At 47.7% G+C, this 21,915-nt stretch overlaps 1 protein-coding gene across 12 annotated transcripts in view; it reads left to right on the top strand.

Annotated features, from left to right (window-relative positions):
- KCNQ2 (potassium voltage-gated channel subfamily Q member 2) overlaps positions 1-21,915 on the top strand; it is a 67,401-nt gene that overhangs the window by 33,744 nt on the left and 11,742 nt on the right. For 2 of the 12 annotated variants that reach the window (XM_004947098.4, XM_040650955.1), the window contains 5 exons: positions 1,416-1,445; positions 13,099-13,322; positions 14,035-14,143; positions 14,630-14,761; positions 17,106-17,213. In XM_004947098.4, coding sequence (XP_004947155.4) covers positions 1,416-1,445; positions 13,099-13,322; positions 14,035-14,143; positions 14,630-14,761; positions 17,106-17,213 — 603 coding nt within the window. The other 10 variants (XM_015296640.4, XM_015296638.4, XM_001233488.6 and 7 more) reach the window with 8 other exon arrangements.

Here is a 21,915-nt window from a genome sequence, read left to right as displayed (position 1 = left end):
CCGTAGCTCCATGAACAGGTTACAAAGATCACAGATCCTGCTGAGCTGGAGCACAGCACGTGGCAGTGGTGGGTCAGACTTGCAGCGTTGCTGTGAGCATCCTGCTGTTTGGAAGCCATCCTGCTTAGCACAGCTCTGCTTATCCTCTGGGTGAGGCTCTCAGTCAGCCAGAAGCACCACCTCACGCCTGCTAAATTTGCTCTGGTGAGATAGCAACTATTGCCCTAGAAGGCCAGGCATCCTGCAGCTTCAGTCTGTATTCAGGAGGGGTCATTTCATGTATTTCAAGCAAGGTAGGCCACCCCGTTTGGTGACAGGGGCAGTGCAGAGCCCTGGGGATGCTGAGCTGGTGAGTGGTGGGTGGGACGGCACCTGCCTGGACTGTGACCCCGCAGAGCACAGGGATCTGGAGACCCATGGGTGGGTCAGACTGCAGATTGAGTGTGAATGTCTGAGGCTGGGGCTGGGCTGAGCACAGAGCAAGAGGCTGAAGGCGTTTTTTTAGCCTCTTCGATCCAGTTTGCCCCCCACCCCCAACATCCAGCTGGTGCCTGGTGCCAGGGGATGCAGACCTTTATGCTGCTGATATTCACTGTCTGCTCACTCTCTTCTGGATCTGCATGGGTGAGGCTGTTCATTCAGCCTGGTGTGAAGAAGGTGTGAATAGCTGAAGGCAGGATAAGTTTTCCTTGTTGCTGCAGGGAAATGCCACCAAGCTGTTGGTCAGTAAAAGGGAAACTTCTCTAGTGTGGCCATAGATTGGCTTGTGCTGTTGTGCCTGTCCTTTTGCAAGTGCTCACCTTACTTTGTCCTCAAGGTCCATGTTTTTTTCAGTGCAGCCAAGTGGTTTGAGGTCTCAGTGGGAAACTGCATGCAAGAAGTGTGGTCCCCACTCCTTCCATAGAGCTTTTGCCAATGGCAGAAAGGATGACTGAGATGGAGGAGGGGTCTGTACCCCTTCCCAGTTTTTTCCCACTGGCCAGGGTAGAAAAGCAGGTACCCCAGGCACCCAGGAGACACTCCAAACCTTCCCCTGTGTACAGAAATCACTCGGGGATGTGCAATTCCAAAGGAAGGAGGAGCTGCACCCTGAGCACACAGAAGTCCTCCTTTGTGCTCACCCACATCACACGGCCCTGGGGTGTCTGAGTCATGCATAGGCACAAGGATGGGTTGGGAGCAGTTCTTCAGCCCTGTGCGTTGTATGTGTCTTCTCTGAGGTCGTGTGAGTCTCCAGTGATCTCCTGTTCAGGACAGAAACTCCAGGAATTAAGTGCTCCTTTCCCTCTCTTCTGTCCACAACTTCCACTTAGTTGTACTGTTTGGTATTGTCTTTTCGTTATGTTTTAACAGTGAAGCAGCAACATCTGTTGCCACCTGACACCATGCTAATGTACTATTGCTTCTGTTTAAAGGAAAGAGCAGCAGCCCGAACCATCGCCAAGGTCTGTATCACTGCCAACACACCATCCCCATGCATTACCTGTAGATCTGTGTGTGTGTATGTGTGTGTACCATGTCGTGGCGCCATCGAGGGAAGCATCCTAGGTATTAGCGTGCTTTTTCTGTGCTGTGGCAGTCCAATGTATCTACGTGTAATGCTGGACCTTAAATCATCTCTTCCTTGCAGTCTGCCTGGGTGGCTATGAGGATAGTGAGGCTGTAGGGCAGAGGGACAGCAGTGGGTAGGGCTGCAGACCTTAATTTGGGGTGACAGCAGGGCTTTGGTTGACGCTGCTTTTTTTTTTTCCTTTCGTTGCTGGAGTTGTAGCTGGAATGGTGTGAGAGGGGCTTGAGGTGTGCCAATGGTGGTGTTGCTTTGTCTGTGCCGCCACCATCCAACATGGAGGTGACTTTGGGCACAAAGCCATCGCCGTGTCACCGAGGTGGCATCTCCCAGGCATGGAAGGGCTCTCTGGCACGGCACTGAGCTGCATGGCAGAAACAGCCCAGCCCTGCCTTGCCCTCTGAATGATGCCCAGTCCCTGCCCTGCTTCCCTTCACGTGCAGAGCGTGCTCCGCTGGGTGCCCTCTGGACGTGGTGAGCACCTTCCAAGGCCAGCCAAAAATCTGACCTGAGGGAAAGTTTCTATCGCTTCCTATGTCCCAGGGAAAGCAATGGGGCTGGTGTTTGGGATGCTTTTGGGAGACTTTTCGTCCTTCTCAGACTATTGAATTCTGGAGATTTTTCCTTTTTTTTTTTTTTTTTTTTTTTTTTTTTCCCCTAGTTCTTACAGAAGTAATTTTGGGACTGAATCTCCATATTTATTTAATTTTTCTTAAGGAGCAGAATGGAAAACTGGTGATCTGTGGAGATCATCTGCTTGGCTTTCAGGTCTTCCATCCCATATCTCAAAACTTAGCTTAAATATTGTAAATACTGGAAAATGCATTTTAGTAGTATGACTAGAGCCTGGCATTTTGCAGATGGAACTTTCTGCAGTGCCTTTTAGCTTATCAGAGGCCAGAAACTAATTTTCTCCCAGCACAAAATCCAACCAAAGATGTCTGTGCAGATATAGTGCCAACTAAAGGAAAGAAATTTCATCCTTCCTTCCTTTATCCCCCCGCTCCTCTTTTTTTTCCTGTCTTTCATTTGAGCTTTTTCTTTGCAAGCAGAACCTCCATAGCACTCCATCCACTCCCTGCCAAATAAATCAAATCATCAAGATCATGTTTCAACGAGCCAGAATTTCTCTTTTTTCCTACTCAGGGCCCCAGTTGGTGCAGTGAGAACAAAGGCAGCCTCCCTTCAACTTGATTAAAGCAGGGAAATGCTCTCTGGGAGCAGAGCAAGGCTGAAATCTTGGCCACCTGCCCTTGGTATCTGGGACTGCATTGTCACAAGAAATCCCTGCTCAACCCCAGCAGCTCCATAGCTGGAGAACTGCGAGGACCACTGTCCTTCATGTGGTCCCAGGTACTGGTCTTCCTTCTGCAGCCATCTCTGTCCTCTTGCAGCCCTCATTTTCACCAGTTAGCACAATAAGTTAAATGATAGAGTATTTCTTCACAGAGGTTGCAGGTTTTTTCCTGTTCAATTCCTACAATGCTTTCTTAACCTTATGCCACACAAAGAAGTAAAAATAGCCTTTCACTGTCCTTATCGAAAGTAGTTCTTACTATATATATATATGGCTCCTTCATCAGGGTCATTTCCGAATGCTGTTTTCCTGCTCCTGTGTCCATTTCCTTCAACAGTGCTGTGTGTTATTGCTCTTCCATGGAAGATGCTAAACTTTGAACCCAGGTGTGCTAAAGCTGAGGGTCTGTGGCTGCCATATATGTGGAGGACTTTCTCAGTTCAGTTGCCAGGGCAGAGTCGAAGCTCTTTCCATCTCTGTTTTATTAGGACAATACCACTTCTACCTGCTCCCGCTTTTCCTTCTGATAACATCTCAGACCTCAGGAAGGCATTTTGCACAGAAGTCCCTATATTCAGGGGACCCCAAATCAGCTGCTTCCCAAATGAAAGTCTCTGGGACTTTCACCGTGACATCCCAAATCTCCCACCTGCTTTGATTTCCAGCAGCCCCATTGATTCACAGTGCGTCACCCTGTCCTTACAGGAGTAATCTCATCTCCTCTGCCATTCCACCCAATGGTGTATCCCTAGCTCTGCTTTGTCATTGGTGATCATGACTTTATAAACTCCCTGGCTGAGTCACTTCTCCTAGCAGATCCCAGCACTGTTCTGTTACTGCTTTGGCAAGTGAAGCATTTTCCCTTTTCCATTTCCATTGAAGTAACGAAATGTCCAGTCTCCGATCTGGGCACAGCTGGATCTTCTTCCTATTGCAGCTCTTTGTAGGAGTGGCTGATTTCCTATATCCATAACCAGTAGAGTACCAGGACATCCTTAGATCAAGTAGCACAGAAATGGCTTTTCTGCTGTGTTGCATCTTCCAGCATTTGAAGTCAGAGTGGAGATACTGGCCCAGCTTGCGGGAATGTGCTGTGCAGGACTGGCCAGCCCCTGGGGTCTCACAGTTCTGCCTTCTGCCCTCAGTGCTGCTGTGGCTGTGCTGATTTCTGTTGAGATGGCACTGGGAGAGCGGCAGCCTGAGCTGGGGGGGTGCAGGGATGTGAGCAGGTCAGCGAGGCGGGGAATTGGGGTCGCCTGGAATGATTCTAGTGGCCTTTGGTTGGGTCTTGGCGTACAGTGGGACAGCCATCAGGGAGACAGGTTATGATCTTTCTCTGTCATCTCTGTTTTGTTCTCCACCATGAGCTTTTCTGCATCTGTCTCCGAGCGCAGGGCAGCCACATGCTGACCTGCTGCAGTGGACAGGAGCTCAGCTCCCATGGCACAGAGTTGGGCTGCCAGGAACAGAGCAGATGCTGGCCTTTTGCTACATGCCATGGGCCCCTTTGACCTTTCTATTTTCCTCCCTATTTAAAAAAACCAAAAAACAAAAAACTGCTTACAGAGCCTCCTCCACTGAGAGTCGCTTCGGGCTCTGCACCAATGGCACCTCTGAGTCCACAGGGTCTGGGTCACAAATCCAAGCCCTCCAATGCCATGCAAGGGGGAATTTGATTGCTCCTCTGCTAGTCAGGTTGAAAATTCACTGTTGATTTTGTCATCTGATTGTAACGTTCAAAAGGCAGACGGGTGGTTAGTCAGGGCTGCAGAGGCTTTTGTGGAAGAGGTGTGCTCCAGATGGTTTGGTACACATCTGAAAGCATCTATGACCAGATTTGTTGGGCAAGAAATTCAAAATGAATGAACAGGATAATCACAATAGTCTGTTAATATTAGAGAAAAAGAAACAGAAGGATTCCAGGGAGCTGAGAAGCTGAAAGTCAGATTACTTTGTCCAGCATGAGTTAAGTTCTGTAGGCAATGAGAGGAACCTCTTTCAAAGGTTGTCCTCAGAGGTGGTTTGTCCCCAGCTCCGATGAACTCAGCAAGATCTTGGCCATCGTATTGAGTGAACGCTGGACTGGGCCACTCTGTAATGTGTATGTATATCTGTGCGTATATCTCTCTATATCAATGTATGTACGTGTCTGTCTGAGATACACACTACATCCATAGCTCTGCTCAGGGCTATGATTCAGGCTTTAGGACGCACTAGAGGATGCCTTTGGTTGACTCAGGGGACCCCTGCTCTTGCCAACCCCAGGGTTGCTGACTTTAACCTGTTAAACTGGTGGCAGAGACTCATGCTGGGACTGACAGTAATCTGGAAATAATCAGTTGCCTTTCAGGGAGCGGATTATTTGCACAGAAGGGACTGCATCTTTCCGTAGGGACCCCGAGGCTCTGCATGCTCAGCGCCCCACAGCCGTGCCGCGATGCTCAGCCCCCACTGTCACCACCACTCCATGGGGACATGGTGACCCATTGTGAGCTCCTGGGGCATCCTGGGGACAGGGGGTCCTATTGTGAGCCCTCAACAAGGAGAGGGCTGAGCTCGCGCGGGATGCGGGAGGAATTCCTGCACGTCCCTTCTGTGCCCACTGCTGAGCTCAAGGCTGATGTGAGCGTGGGGCTTTGTGCCCTTCCCTCCCTCAGCCTGCCCATGAGCTCAGCCAGGACATCAGCTTTGGCTGTGTGCAGGGCCACCTCGTCACCCTGCCGCAGGCAGAGGGCTGCTCCATGGCATGAATACCCCCATGGCGGTGGGGGGGATCAGTGGGCAGCACTGGGATGGGTCCACGGAGCCAGGAGCTCCCCAGAAGTGATAGGGGACATCCAAGGAGTGGGCAAAACTCAGTGCTGAGCGCTGACGTTCGGATGCCTTCCCATATGGGACTGCACCGCCCTCTGTTTTAATCTGTGTATTTTTTTTTTAATGCCAGGCTTAAACCTTATACTATTAGCTGTATGAGAAATGCAAATAATTCACAGATTAATTAGTGCTCTTGGTGATACATATATATATTAAAAACAAAAAAAGAAATATATTCAAATCTTTCAGATGCTGCTGGCGAAAACCAGTTAAATTTTTGGCTCTCCATGCTTTAGATAATCCAAATATGGTATTTTTAAAAAATCTATTTAGAGGAAGAGGAGAGTGCTTTTTGTTTCCAATGCAGTTGAAAAAGGTCTTCCTGCAGGATTCATTCAATTGCAGATGAACTGATGCCACCAATTCAATGCAGAATGTGTCACGTCTGATAATGGCATTTACTGACCACAGCAAGGCAAATTCCAGAAATGCCCTTGGTTTCTTTTTTTAATGTAATGCTCAAGCATAACAATCCTGTCATGGACCTGGCCCTCAGATCACCTGTCTTTAAACCCAGAGTCAGTAATCAAAAGTTTCCTGTCTGGCATTTGCTTCTAGGTCTAATTTTTACTCTCCCCTCATTTCCAGTAAAAGCAAACCGTGCAGAGAGTCACTATGCGGATGCTGCTCAGGAAACTCTAGGTACCACGGGAAATGCGTCGCACGGAACTAATCAAAAGCTGCACGGCTCATTCTCCCTCTACCCTGCTACCACCCGTTCTGATCACTTCTCTGCTTAATAGAGGTACTAGATGAGTAAAATAAGGTGGAGGAGCCTCCCCATTGCCCGCTCAGAAATCAGAGGCTTCCTTGTCTGCGCACTGTGCAGAGCAAAAAGAGATGAGGATGGGGAATTTGGTCGGGGCTAGCAAGCCAGTGGCTGCTCAGCAATGATGAAGGCCGGGAACTGAAGTTTAACAACACCAACAACAAAATTAATTAAGAAAAAAAATGCTGAGACCCCTTCCTCCCTATCGCTTCATCCCTCCTCAGCGTCCAGAGAATCCTTGCAAATTACATTGCACTGAACGGCAATATGTTAGCATGAGAAATACCAGCTTCCCACCTTCAGTTGATCACCATTCCTTTGGCTCTCTGAACACTGCAAATTGACCTTGCCTAGTCATGTGGCCTTTGGAAGCCATGGCTTGCCTATCTAGCACCTCTACTACGCAGCTAGAGGACTAATCTCAGCCTGTCCCACCAGATGTAGGGATACGAGTTCTCCTTAGTGTTGACGTTGGCCTTGTGAATGGTTCTGTTTCTAGATCCAGTGGGGAACAGACAGCTAGAGCAGAGCATTTGGTACAAGCAGTGATTTCATTGTTTCCATCCAGTTGACAAGTGCTAGGCGGCTTCAGAGAATTCCCAACGAGCATCCCTTAGTACACCTGTCTGATAGCCATGAGGGCACGCAGATATCTGTATTATATTCCTCATGTATCAATAGATCTACTTTCACACCTGCACTGGAGGAGTCTCTCTCCCTGTCCCAGACACTGCTTTTGGCAGCAAACGTGCACCATCTCGAGTTACCATTGCCCAGAGTTTGCATGCTTTGAATGCTGGCAGGGGAACCCCCTCAGCTCTTCCCCCCAGGCCAGGCAGGTGGAAGCCCAGGAGTGGCACTGAGTGATGCAGCATGTTTGTGAAACTGGATTTTTGCATGCTATTTTTGGAGTCCATTTTAATTCTCAAAATCACCAGTCTCTGTCTCCTTCAGAAAGCCAACAAACTACAGTTAAAAAAAAAACAAAAACAAAATACGTGTATCTCTGATTTTCTCCATTGATTGTTCCAACTTGTATCTTTTCCTTCCTTACTGTGTTTTTTTTTTTCCTTGCTGGCTATTCTTCTTTTGTGTCAGACTAGAGGCTAAGTGAGACGCATGCCTCAGCCTTGCGTGTACCAGGAGCTCAGGAGTAGCACGGTAAATCCCATCTCTGAATGGGTAATGAAGAGTCAGGGGGCATGGTTTAGTTTCATGATAGCAGTTCCTGGGTAAACAGCCTGCATCTCTGAGTTAGCCTCACTGTGTGTTTGGTTGGTACTTCAGCACTCCTCGAAGCTTATCCTTGAAAAGGCTGGTTTCAGTATTGGGTGATCATCAGATGCACAAACAGGCAAAGATTTGCTTAATAGTCCAGCTGGAAAATGTACCCTACCTTCCATACTGCTTGCATTTGCCAGGTAAGGTTGCTTTATCCTTGGAGGACGAACTGTAAGGCAGGGACTGCCCCCAGAGAAGGGCTCCTTCCATTGCTCAGCGCTCAGGTTGGTTTTGGCAATGGTTAAAACAAGCAGTGATATTCGTAATGCTGTCCTCTCACCTGTCTGTGTCCGGTTCTGTTTTCTGGAAAATCAGCCACTCTGATCTTCATGTCTTCCTTGCACGTCTTTCTAGGCATGAATTTTGAATTGGTAAAGCCAGTATATGTTTTTTCTCCATTTTCTACTGAATTCTTTCCTGCTGTGGTCCTCATTTCATCTCCCCCATCTTGAGTTCTGCGAGGGAAAGGGAGGATGAAACAAATTGTTACCTCAGGATCTTCCCAATCTATTGAACACCCTGCAGAGGGGGATTACGGACTGTGCTTCTTCCAGTCCCAAAGGAGTCTTGAATTTTGGAGTAGCCACAAGGGCATCTTTACTGCCTGCATCCATCCTGAGTATAGCGTTGTGCGCTCTGTGCTTTAGTAAGACTATAGGTTAACCCTGGAGGGATGTAAAAATAATTCTCATGTCTGGATTGCTCAGCCCTGGGGCTGCACACTGCTAGGGGCAGATGCTGGTGCTTTGGTGCATCTAAGGCTGAGTGCTAAGGAGCCTTAACCTGGGATACACATAACAAAATAGCAGCGAACAGCAATACAGTCATGGGAACTCTCAGTGTAGGTAAATTAATAGAAAACTCAGGAGCTGGGGCATTGTAATGTGCTGAACCAAGGATTTTAGTCAATAAATGCACTGATGGGAAGGGAAGGAGTCTGCAGAGCCTTTGGCCGGACTGTGGGTCTGGTGCAGTGTTTCTTAAAGTCTTATATAAGAAGCAATCAGCCAGGTTCAAAGATGCAATCTAGCTGTTTTGCTCTGCTCCTGAAATGCAAAGCAGCTGAGCTGGCAAATTGTTGGCAGGCACAGGACATGTGCAGTTCAGCTTTTGCCAGTGCTCAGCATCAGTTTGGGAAAAAACCCTTCCTGTTTTAGAAAGAGAGGGGTGACAGTACAGCAGATGCTGCAGAATGCCAGCTCCAAGGTTAATGGCGTGTGGCTGGAGCTGATGTCCCTTTGTGGTGGTTCCAGCCTTCCCAGCTGTCATTTCAGTGACCTCCTGCAACCCGAGTCTAACACTGTGGTTTTGTATGAGGAAGACAGGAGGGATTAAGTCCTTTTTTTGATAGGACAAGAGGGAATGGCCTCAAGTTGTGCCAGAGGATGTTTAAATTGGATATTAAGAAGAATTTCTTCTCAGAAAGAGTGGTCAGGCACTGGGACAGCCTGCCTAGGGAAGTGGCAGTCACTGTCCTTGGAGGCCTCTAAGGAAAGGGTAGATGTTGTACTTAGCAACATGGCTTAGTGGGCAATATTGGTGGTAAGTGGACGGTTGGACTTAAGTGATCTTAGAGGTCTCTTCCAACCTTAATGATTCAATTCTATTCTATTACTCATCGTGACATTGGACATTTGTTTTGTTCTGTTTTCCTTGTGCTCTGCTTCTAGAAACTCCATTCTTGGAGCTGAATTCACCTTTGCCATGGCTTTTCTGATACTGCTAGGTGTGAGTCAGGCTTGAGCCTGCTCCTCTGGTATTTCTGCTCAAGCCGTGGCAAGCATTGCACACACAGACGTGTTCCTTGCTGGAGCCCCCGGTGATCTGCAAAGGCTATCATTCACTCTGGGCTCTGCTGCCTGCTTTTAACAGGCTCTTCTCAGATACCATGAGCTCAGCACAAGCTCTGGGTTGACAAACAGCCTCATTTCCCAGCAAGAGATGGCCTCTTTCTCCTCGCCATAGCTTTTTCAGGAGAATGAGCCCAATTACTGGTTGAGCTTGTATGCAGTGATGGATCTGAGCCCACGGCAGCCTAACTTAGCTTGGCTAGTGTTTGCTTCCTGCAGAATGGAACAAGAGAATGAAACTATTGCCCAAGGATAGCTTAAAATCAATGGCAAGAAGTTATAGGTGATCATTTACATTGATCCAAAATTACTGCTATTGTTATAACCCACATTTCGAAAGCTACTGATTTAGTACCATAGAAGACTGTGGATTGAACCTGCTGGCAGAGAGTTTTGGGCAGGAGCTCCTGCCCCCAGCATCCCCTGGAGGATGGATGGCAGCTCATCTGAAGGTCACTTCTCATGCATTTTCTTGCTGAGGGTTTTGGACACAACTGAGCCTAAATACAAAGCCCACCAAAACATTGAGCATCCTCCTGTTGGCTGCTGGGGCTGCGGTGGGTCCTGCCCCTGGGGTGGGTCCTTACATGTTCATCCAGCATGGGCTCTCATTTTTCTATCTGGCAGCAGGGAAAAAGTCAGTTCCATTCGTATCTTTTGTTTAATTCAAGCCAAAAGCTGAAAGTCTTGCAAACCTTCCCTGGAGATAGAATGGAACCTTTTTATTTATTTATTTTTGGACATTGAATACACTTTTAATGAATGCCAACCTAAAGTTACGGTGAAGATCCTGGAATTAAAGCACATCTTGTGCTGCTGTTACGGCTTTCTGCAGTCCCTTATCAGAAAGCCTCAATTTTCTCTCCCTTCCCCCTGGAACAAGCAGTGCTGTGTGCTCACACTGCTCTTAGCCATCGTCCCTGCAAGCTCTGGTTCGTGTTGTGTAGGGCTGGATTCCTGCTTCACCATGTTCATGTCACACTGGCCGCTGAACTGAAGCTATTTGCCATCTGCCTGAGTTCCACCTGAATAGCACTTCTCTGGGATGCTGTGTCACTGTGCATGACTTTCTGGTTGAAGATCATGATCTTGGGCTGGCTGGCAGCTCGCAGCTCTCTGTGTGGGTGTGTATCTCCTGGGCTCTTTCCCACCGCTCTGCAGGGATTGTGCTTGCATGCAGATTGCAGGGGTTGTTCCCAGTCACGAAACTGCATGGCAGAAGGAGGACTTCATTCAGTCATTCACACTGTTTCGTGGGTACAGAAGAGGAGCCCCAAAGCAAAGGCCCTGCTCGGCTCAGTGAGGTGCTTTGAGTGCTGAATGTTGGTGCTTTGCTGACTCATTTGTGTAAAACTTCTTTTAAAAAGGACCACGTAGTTCGAAGCATTGGTACTTCTGAAACACAGTAGATCCCAGGAATGTTCCTCTGTAAAATCAGCTACAGTGCAGAAACAAAAATCCAGTTGGCCTTTTTAGGATCGAATGGCAAATAGCATTTCAATCTGGCTTCTCATGCACGAAACATGGAATTGGCTTTTGACGTTTGGCTGTGTACGATGACATTGGTAGCATCGGGGATTGAGGCTTTCAAACAGAAAGGTGTTGGGGCACACGCTTTCTCCCAGAGGGGTCGCAGCTCTGCTCTGACTTTCAGCTGCACTGAGCATCTGTGGGCCCCTGGCTTTCAGGTGCACTTTGCAGGTGGGCCGCATGCTGGACGTGAATTCCCCTCTACTGATCTATGCAGTTTCACTCACTTAAAAATGTTGGGTTTTCATTAATTGGGTTAATTCTGCCTTTTCTACTTGAAACTTGACGTGAATGTGTTTTGTTTCCATCTCTCGACCTGAGATTGCAGCCCCGTCCTGCACAGGGCACTGCTGCCCGAGCACCTTTCTGCCCAGGTCTGTGTTCTGTGTCTCACAATGTGAAGTGACTTTGTAAAAATAGCACCTTCTTATTCAACAAATCCGCTCCCTGCGTGTCTTGAAGTCGCATCTTCTTCCTTTTCTGACAAAGCCACGTGTCTCGTGCTGCAGCTGGGGAGGGAGCTGGGGTTTGCTTTGCTTCAAACATCAGCAGCGAAGTTCTGGTTAAAGAAGCTCTGGTTAAAGGACCTCGTGCTGGGTGTGAAGGAAAAGTAGGGCTGTTTGCTTCTGAGTTTCAAGGTGGTGCTGCGGAGAGACAGGAGAAAAACAGACCTTTGGTTGGTGCCCTGGAAACCCAGTGTGGAAATCAAAATTCCAGCAGTGTTCTGCCTGCAAACGGAGGCCGAGCGTTTGCAGCACAGTAAGTGGCTGCTGCAGTGGTATTGGAAAAAGCTATCCTTGGTTTCATTCAGTTTTGCACTGCCTCTTTATGAAATATGAGCTCCATGCACAAATGCCTTGCACTGGTTGTCCGACCTCTATTTGTATACTTGAATAAGCAATTGCTATTCAGAGAATATCAGATCATCCCAAACTTTGCAGTTTGGCTCCCCCAAGGCTGTCTTGAAGCCTTTTCATAAGGATTCATCCTCGCTTTTTGGTTTGAAGTTTTGGTGTGAGAATTTTGCCCTCTTCATTTGGATGGAAGCTTTTAATTACCGATTTCAGAATGTGTAACATAATGAAAGCTGGCTCAGCAGACTGCTTCTCGGTGAGATCATCTCTTCTTCCAGAGTGATCTTTCTGCTTTGTTAACAGAATGGGGCTCTGATAGAAAAACAGCAGTTAGGTGCCATATTTTGAGGCTGTACGTTTTCCTGGTGGTGGTGCCTATAGCAGACCTGCAGCTAGGTGGTAGTTAGCTTGTAGATGGAATCTTCATAGGCTATAAAGGAGTTGCGTGTTCCAGTATTTAAATATGTGACTGGGCAGAGATGAACTCTTTGTAAGATATAGAAGGGGCACCTCCTATTTTGGGAGGGGGAAAGACAGAGTCTAGTGAAGGGGGAGGGGCAGGTCTGAGCACCAGGAATGGAGTGTTTCCAAGTAAAGTTAAACACTGAAGGCCAAGGCTTTTTTCTTGGTGTTCTCTTATTGGACGTAGGGCTTTGAAAGGCAGTTTTGAAAGAGAAGCTTCCTCGCTCATGATCGGAGCCGATCAGTGATTTAAGGACTCATGACCTCATCGTTAACGTCATTCTGTCCCGCCAGCCCTGGCATCCCACGAGGGGCTTCTGTTTAAGTCCACATTATTTTTTCTCTCTTACAAATCATTCCCATTTCACTCATTACGGCGGAAACATTTCTACAACGCTTTATTTAAAAAATAAAAAAATAAAAAAATATATAAGCAATGATGAAGTGAAATAAATATATATATTTTTAAAAAGCCAACAGCAAAACTACATCTCACTGCTGCTTGGAAGTGCTCTTGGTTTCTAATGGCTGGTGGGGAAGGACTGCGTGGTTTCCAGAATGACTCCTCCTGCTGTCTCCTTTTTGTCTTTGTTTCAACGTGTTTCTCTGAACAGTCAGAAGGTCAGTTTGAAAGATCGTGTCTTCTCCAGTCCCCGCGGTGCTGGCACCAAAGGGAAAGGCTCTCCACAGGCTCAGGGCATCCGGAGGTCCCCCAGCGCTGACCAGAGCATCGAGGACAGCCCCAGCAAGGTGCCCAAGAGCTGGAGCTTCGGAGACCGCAGCAGAGCCCGGCAGGCTTTCCGCATCAAGGGAGCTGCTTCGCGGCAGAACTCCGAAGGTGTGGCCTTGGGGTGCTCTGTGGGAACCCCAAACTCCATCCCTCTCCCTCACCACTGCAGGTTAAGCAATCCTGTTAAGCAGAACTATTTGGTGGCGAACAGAGTTAAGTCCAGCTGGCGACCTGACGCTAGTGGTGTTCCCCAGGGGTTGGTGTTGGGGCCAGCTCTGTTTAATATCTTTATTGATGATTTGAATGAGGAGATTGAATGCACCCTCAGTCGGTTTGCAAATGACACTGAGTTGGGATGAAGTGTTGATCTGCACAAGGGTAGGAAGGTCCTACAGAGGGATCTGGACAGGCTGGATCAGTGGGCTGAGAGAACTGGGATGATTCAGTCCAGAGCAGAGGAGGCTCAGGGGGACCTCATAGCTCCCTACAGTGACTGAAAGGAGGTTGGGGTTCGGCCTCTGCTCCTGGGTAACAGCAACAGAACGAGAGGTGATGGACTTGAGTTGCACCAGGGGAGGGCCAGGTTGGGTGTTCGGGGAAATTTCTTCTCCAAAAGAGCAGGGATGCAGTAGCACAGGCTGCACAGAGAGGTGGTGGGGTCACCATTCCTAGAAGTGTTCAGGAAATGTGGAGATGTGGCACCTGAGGACGTGGTGGAAATGGGTCAGCAGTTGGACTTGATTTTAGTGGTCTTTTCCCTGCCTGACCTGGCTGGAGAATGCTAACACACTGCTTTCTATTCCTGCTTTTCCCAACACAGAAGCAAGCCTGCCTGGAGAAGACATTCCCGATGAGAACAAAAGCTGCAACTGTGAGTTTGTGACGGAAGATTTAACGCCAGGACTGAAAGTCAGCATCAGGGCAGTGTGGTAAGAGAGGGAGAAGGGGAAAGCGATTTGGAAAAATAAGCGATGGAATAAAATGAAATACAAGGTCCAAACAAATGCTGAAATGCCTGTGTTGCAGGTTGCTTTTCCCCTGGGTGGCCTGCCCTCCTTCACAGAAAATTCTGCCAGAAAGGGAATTTTTTGCTGAGGGAAGTTAAAAATGCAGGAACAGGAAAATCCCCTGCAGGGATGCATCCAAGCAGTCGCTCTCACTCGCTCTGAGATTTAATGCTGACATTTATAAAAGCAGTGTGGAGCGGAGACGTGCCCAGCTGATAGTCCAGAGGTCATCGGTGTCCCCTGGTGCTCACAGGACTTCAGCTGCGAGCCCCCACCAGCCCCTTCCCCTCTCCTATTGCCATGTTGGGTGCAGGGTGTGGATTTGCTGCGGTTCCCTTCCAGCTCCCTATGGGTTTTAGCTGCCACCAGGCAAGTCAGGGACTTTATTTTTCCTTCCCTCTCTTGCAGCATTATGCGATTTCTTGTCTCCAAGCGCAAGTTTAAGGAGAGCCTTCGGCCCTACGATGTGATGGACGTCATTGAGCAGTACTCAGCTGGCCACCTGGACATGCTCTCCCGGATTAAAAACCTCCAGTCCAGGCAAGAGACCCCTCTGCTTGCTTCACTTTGCCCCTGCTTTTTGTTCATCTCACAGATGTTGCCATGAGAGACACTTTCCCTTGCAGCTACACTTTAATCTTTTTCTCCTTAAGAGAAAGTTCAGAGGAAGCATCGCTGCATGTGGCTGGAGCCCACGGGGATGCTCAGGACAGGGAGCACACGCAGAGCAAGCACTGGGATTATGCCATTAAATCTGCCTCCTGCCCACCTCAGGACAGCTCTGACAGCTCTGATTTCTCTCTTCTCCCACGCACAAAACCCATGACATCTGCAGCTCACCTCCCCACAGGTTTTTCTTTAGGAGTTTCATCCATTTGTGCCTTCCATGGCCCCTGTATCCCATGCCAATGATCAGACCCCCAGCCCAGGCAGCTCTGTTGGCTGAGCAGAAGTGGTCACAGCTCTGCTGAGCACAAGGACACCCAGAGCAGGAGGAAGGGTTTGGCCTTGGGCTGTCTGTGGTCAGAATCATTTACCATTTACTTAAACACTTGGATAATGAGAGTGTTTCCCTTGTTGACTGCAGCAGCCCAGCTTCCACTGGAAGCCACTTGGGGAAATGTTCCTTTAATTTCCAGCCCATTTCGGTCATGAAAACCTGCAAAAAAAAAAAAAAAAAAAAAAAAAAAGCAGCGTTTTTAGGTATGCATGCAGGGATGGAATAGGAAATTTATCTTATGTAAAGGAGGAATCTCTCTCACCCTCATCTCTCAAAGACCCTTTAACTCTGCTATTTTTGATGCTCAGGCAGCGGAGCTAACTTTCTCAGTGTTGCTGCATGCTGTGCATTTCCCATTTCCAGTTCTGCTGTCAGAAGGTAAATTCTCCCTTGCAATGAAAACTAAAATATCCCAGAGAATTTCCTCTCTCTGAGCTTCTCACCCCCACTCAGTACAAATTCAGTGATTATGAATCTGAGATGTGCAGCTGAATCTGGAGGGGGAAGAGGAGGAGGAAGGGATTGATATTTCCCAATGTGAATAAGCTGGAGCATGAAACCTCCAGGCTGCCTCTGCAGTGAGGAGTGAGCCAGTGGGTTGGCATCTCTGCTGGCTCCAGGTGGGACACCTGAGTGCTCAGCCCACAGAACAGTGCCAACTGTCCCCACCAGTCCTATTGGCATTCCCTGATGTGCTGCCAAAGCAAAGTTGGTTGGTTGGTTGTTTTTTAGGGAGTTTGAGGTAAGGAACTGAAGCTTTTAAAGATGAAACTGAATTGTCCCCTTAACTTCACCAGTGGGACAGTGAGGCTGCAGTCCCTAGGACTGCCATCCACCCCACTGCAGGGAAGTCAGGAGGACCAGAATCTGCTTTAAAGCCACGTGTGAAGTACCTGGATTTGGGATCTAGGGCTGATGAGTAGCTTCACTGGTTTCCCTGTCCCCACCAAGAAGATCAGTGATGGTGATGGCAGCAGAGCCCCTTAGGACACCTAGAGATGCCCTATCTATGACCTGCCAGTCCAACTGGAAGGGACACCCTGTAGCTGGGGCATGTGCCTGGGTGGCCATGGCCAGCACTGGGACGTGAGCTGGAGCTAGGAGTGCATTGTGCCCATAGGTGGAGCCCAGGGAGGCTGTCCTGGGGTGGCTTGGAGGAGAACTTTGTTTTTTGCTCTCCTGTCCTGCAAAGTGCTGTGCACTCCTGCCTGCTCAGCTCTATGGGTTTGGCTGTGTTGTCCCACAGCCAGGGCTGGGGATTAAAGCACATTCAGGCACTTCTCCGGGGGGTTTACCTGCACTTTCCTCTTTATTCACGAATGTCTCTGTCACTGTGTCGTGTCTGTAATGTGCTCTTTTCAACGTTGTGTTCACGCTGTCTCGTGTCTCATCCCTTGCCAACCACGGATGTCCCCCATTCATTGAGTTCCACAGTCCCACAGTGTATCTCACCGACTCCAACAGCTCGTGTATTTCTGAGCTAGCTGAGGGTGCGTCATCTGGCAGTGTAACTGAAAGGAGAATGAATGTATGTTGATGTTGTTTCATGTTCAACCGTCTCGATGGAATAGCGCTGCAAATATATTCCAGAGGGTAAAGCATGCTATCTGTTAAATCTGGGGTGGGTGGGGGCGGGGAGGTGTTCTCCTAAACAGCAGTGATGCCCGAATCGCCAAATCTTACCCCAGGGTGGGTAAGGTTTCACCGACAACCAGGCGGTAGGAGAGAAACTTCTGTTTCTAGCGGAATATATTTTCAATTTCTCTCTCTTTCTGTCGTTCTGTTTTTCAGTTGTTTCTTTCTGCAACTTTCTGACCAACTTTTCTCTACGTGTTGCTTCATTATGCGTTTTGCTGGTGTCTTTTTTCTTATTTACTTTGCCAGGATAGATATGATTGTCGGTCCCCCGCCCCCTTCAACTCCCCGGCATAAGAAGTATCCAACCAAAGGACCCATGTATTCTTCCAAAGAATCTCCCCAATACTCGCCTAGGTTAGGATTCACCAAAATGCCGCTTTCTCTGGACTTTTCATTTGCTTAATGTCAAACCCCTTTCATGCCAGTTATATGACGGCATTTATCACTTAGCAGCTTGCTAAATCGTGACTCAGAAGGGCTTGCTACTCTGGGTATGATCTGATTTACTCGCAGTAATGAGCTTTCACACTATGGAAGCCAAAGGAAAAAAAAAAAAGAGCATTCCTACCATCATTAGTAACCGTCAGTTTCTTCAGCTAGCCTATTGTCAGTCTTCTCCCAATACAAGAAAGACAGGGAGCTGTTAGAGAAGGTCCAGAGGAGGGCCACAAAGATGATGAGAGGGCTGGAGCACCTCCCCTGTGAAGACAGGCTGAGGGAGCTGGGCTTGTTCAGCCTGGAGAAGAGAAGGCTATGGGGTGACCTCATTGCAGCCTTCCAGGGCCTAAAGGGAGCCTACAAACAGGAAGGGAGTCAACTCAAATAGATAATGGCAGGACAAGGAGAAATGGTTTTAAGTTGGAGGAGGGAAGATTTAGATCGGATGTCAGGGGGAAGTTCTTTACCGAGAGAGAGGTGAGGTGCTGGAACAGCTGCCCAGAGGGGTTGTGGATGCCCCGTCCCTGGAAGTATTCAAGGCCAGGTTGGATGGTGCCCTGGGCAGCCTGGTCTAGTATTAGATATGGAGGTTGGTGGCCCTGCCTGCGGCAGGGGGGTTGGTGCTTCATGATCCTTGAGGTCCCTTCCAACCCAAGCTGTTCTATGATTCTATGATGATTCTCCAAGTTGGTGTTGAAATTTAGCTTTTTAAAATCTCATATTTTATCAGACTATCTTCAAATGTAACAGGTGGAATATTGACCCACAAAGCTGGTGCAACCCAAACCATCTACTTTCTGAAAGATCAAACACCCCTACACAAGCAGAGGAGCCTCTGTTTGCGTCCCTTTGGACTGTGAAATGAGTTGATCTTGGTGGGCAAATTAAGAATGGAGTGTTTCATGCTGAGAAATGCAGCAATCTCTTTTTGCTGATGTAGCTCTACTGACCATGGAGGTAAAAGTTCCATTGCAGTGTTATCACCATAGGACTCATTCAGAAACAGGTCCTGCTCTAGCCTGCAAAAAGAGCCCAACCCAGCCTATAGCCACTCAGTGAGATACTTCCTTGTTGCCCTTATTAAGTTCTCACATTAGGTAGAGTTACGCTCATAGCTGATGCTGTGAGGAGCATCTTTCCACCAAGCCGCTCATTTTGGGGCATTCTGATGTCAGGGCAGCAGATAGCTGCATTTTCACCATGTATTGAGACCTAGAGCCGGGCAGGTAGAAATATTTGCTAGAAAGCCATTTTCCATGTGCAAACAGTAGGTGATTTTCAAACACAGCAAGCTTAGCCTCAAGCATTTTTTTTTCTAAATATACTTGCCCTCCCAAAGTGCAAATACATGACAAATCTCTTGAAGTTTATTTAAGCTGCTCTGAGTAATCTTCACTAGCGGGATGTGAGTAAAGAGAATACTGAAAGCTTACCTTTCCCACTCAGCAGGTTCAAAGATTAAATTCAAAAAGTAGAGAATTTTCCAGAAGCCCCAGAATTGATGCTTGGAAAAAGATGCTTTCAGAAAAGCTTTTTTTCCCCAATTCTCCCTCCCTCGAATGACGAGGCCCAAACTAGTCTTTGAAAACAAAATATATCTTTTATCTGGGCCAACGTTTTGATATGAAATTAAAAATAGGGATTCAACTGGGTTTTACTCCGTTTACCTTTTAGATGCAGTCAGCCTTCAAGGGCTGGGCAAGATCTCCACGTGGAAACGAATGCCCTGCACACAGTATGGGCAGTAGGGAGGGAGGTCCAAACTCTGGGTCAGGCTTAGCTGCTGCGATGCTCTTCCTTTTTAGCACATCCCTGGTTTAGCCAAATGTTGCCCATGCAGAGAATTGGGATTAATTCCCCCAGGAGGCTGATTTAATGTAAACCTGTTCTGAAATAGTTGCAACCTCAGCTGGAATTCGTAGGCAACAGATATTGGTCAAAATACGTCTAGAGCAAACTTGATTGAAAAATGGGGAGGTAAGGAGCAGTCACGTGACATGGATGAAGGGGGTTTGGCTTCAATGCCTGGATTGTGTTAAAAAAAAAAAAGTAAAACAGATAAAGAAAACAGAAAGTAATTGAATATATATTCCCAAACACTTCATTTTTATCTCATTTGAGCCGTTTGACCTTTTGATGTCTGCTTCTGGCCCGAGGGCGACATATTACACCTCTTTGCATGTACTGTCAGCATGGAGCATAATGAAGCATGAGAAAACCTGCACTGTGGCTGATGCAAGAATTTACATTTTTTTGTATCATGAGAAAGAAGGAAAGATATCAATGTTCACTTCAAAGAGCAACCGCCCTTCTCTCCCCCTCCCGAACTAAGGCCCAGCAGAGCGTGTCACAGGCAGCAGATGGCACAGCTTGTCATGCATCGCTAGAAATCTTGGGATCTTCTTCTGCTGTCAAGGGAAGAGTGTGGGTCTGCCTCTTCCGAAGCCCCAGCTGAGGGCTTCCCTCCACACATTTGTCTTCAGCACAGCTGAGGTAATGTTGGGAATGCGCAAGGCTGCCCACGAGACGTAGTGCAGAAGGGGGATTTGGCATCTCTGGGAAGATTCGTGGTCCCTTGTCATGCCATAAGAATATACACTATTCCCCAATCTTTGCAAGGGTGAAATGTATCCATTCTTCATCTTCTGAGCTTTGTTGCCTGGTTTGGGTAGGACAGACTGTTTCAGAGTGGCTAAAAGGGCCACCTGCCCTTTGCTGATGGCTGTGCCTTTGCAGTGCTCAGGTGAGATTGCCTTAGCACCGTTGGGTTCTCAAGAGGAAATCCCTCTTTTATCTTTTATCAGACAAGGCAGAAGGAAAGCTCCACGTTTTGCTGAGGGTAGGAACACTCTCCCCAGGTTTCTAGCTTCTGCCACGAGGAGCGAAGGGATGAGAGATCTTGAGCCTGGTTTCTCTTACCCAGGTGCCAGGAGAAGGGCTTGTTTCACCTTCTGCACTGAAGCCAGTGCCCCACAGCTTCCAGTACCCTAAGGTCCATGAGACCAAGGTGACATCAGGCTCTGGTTTATCAGAGCTGCAGAAGATGTCAAGGCTGGATCGTGGCATAGCTTGGAAGGGAATGATCCTGACAGGAGTTCTGTCAGGCTTTGCTATCAAGGACTTATGAGCAAGGGCTTCTGAATGCCTTATGGATGAGCTCTGTGAAGCTCTGCTTATAAATCACAGTAGGTCTATAGGAAGTTGTGTCCTACCTGATACTGACGGTGGAGGAAGAAGTCAGTGCTTCTCTGTGTGGGGTGGTTGATCACTCCATCTGTGAAATACACCCAACCTGTGCTTCCCATGGGTCCTGTGAGGCTCACTTACTGGATAGCTTTTCTTTTAAAGACGTGGAAGAAGGCAGAAGTCCTTCCTCAAATTCTGCAAGATTAGAAATAAGGTTGCAAGAGACTCTCTCTGCTATTACAATATACAGTAACATGGCCGTGTTTGGTTTTTCTCTCTGTTACCGTTCTGCCTCCCTGCTCTACTCCACAACTGTTGAGGGACATCTCATTTTCACTAGTGCACACATGTTGGTGTTAGCGTTGTGCTAGATGCGGCAGAGTACCCTGATTTTTCTTGACCTTCCCCAGTATTCAGTAGCAATTAGGCTTTGAGCCTCTTAAAATGCATGTTCGTTGCTTTACTAGTTTACTTGCTTGTGCATACAGGAGAGGAGTTCGTACAGTGGCTGTACTACGCCTTGACTTGTGATTCCAAACCAAGGTAGCCCGAGGTATCTGATTTAATACCTCTTTGCTTACATGGTAGCAACACTGTCATAGGATTTCTTGTGCTGTATGTCATGTCAGTAGTTGCATCCCTTGTGGGGAGTTCCTGTACATGTCAATAATTTGCTTCTCCCATTACAAGACAGAAATAAGGCATGCATATTCCTCACACTTGTAATTATAGCACTTGGTGCTCCTTGTACTCCTGTGCTTATGCTGCTAAGCAAAGGATCAAAGGATCATGACTTTTAAAATTGAATGGTATTTTGTCACATCCTTGCCCAGATGAAGTATGTTCTGCTATCGAAGATAAACTCCAAAACAATGGTTGGCTTGTATTTTCTGTCTTTGGTGTGATGTGCTCACCCACTTCATCCCTTTGAGCCAGATCTTCTGGTGCTGCAAACTGCTGTCGCTTTGATATAACCCAAGGGAGCTGCGTTGGTCTATACCCACTGATATCTGTCCCTTTATGTCAACAGCTAACATACATACAAAGTCCCTGTCACATGTGAAGAAAACAGATGGCTCTTGTGTTGGAAATAGCCTCACGTCTCATTCCTTTCCTTGTTTTTTGTTTGTTCATTTTCCCCTGTCTGTCTGTGTTCAGCTCCTTCCTTTTCCTCCTCCTGGTGCATGGACCCATGGCCCACACAGCAGAACTGCGTAAGAAGCATTTTGAGTTTTCCGCTCAAGATACCTCAACTTGATTTCAGTCAGATTAATTAACCCTTCTTTTCCCTTGCCACCCTTACTTTTGGTGCATTATGCAAGAGTAAAGTTTGCCTGGTGTAGAATTGGGTTATGAACTGGGCTGCCATTAAGAACCTATTCCAAAACTGGGTTGCTTCCCTGGCTTTAGAGGGATAAAATAATTGACTTCC

The sequence above is a fragment of the Gallus gallus genome, chromosome 20, assembly GCF_016699485.2.
Source record: "Gallus gallus isolate bGalGal1 chromosome 20, bGalGal1.mat.broiler.GRCg7b, whole genome shotgun sequence".
Classification (NCBI taxonomy): Eukaryota; Metazoa; Chordata; class Aves; order Galliformes; family Phasianidae; genus Gallus; species Gallus gallus.
This window is presented reverse-complemented; position numbering and strand designations above follow the sequence as displayed.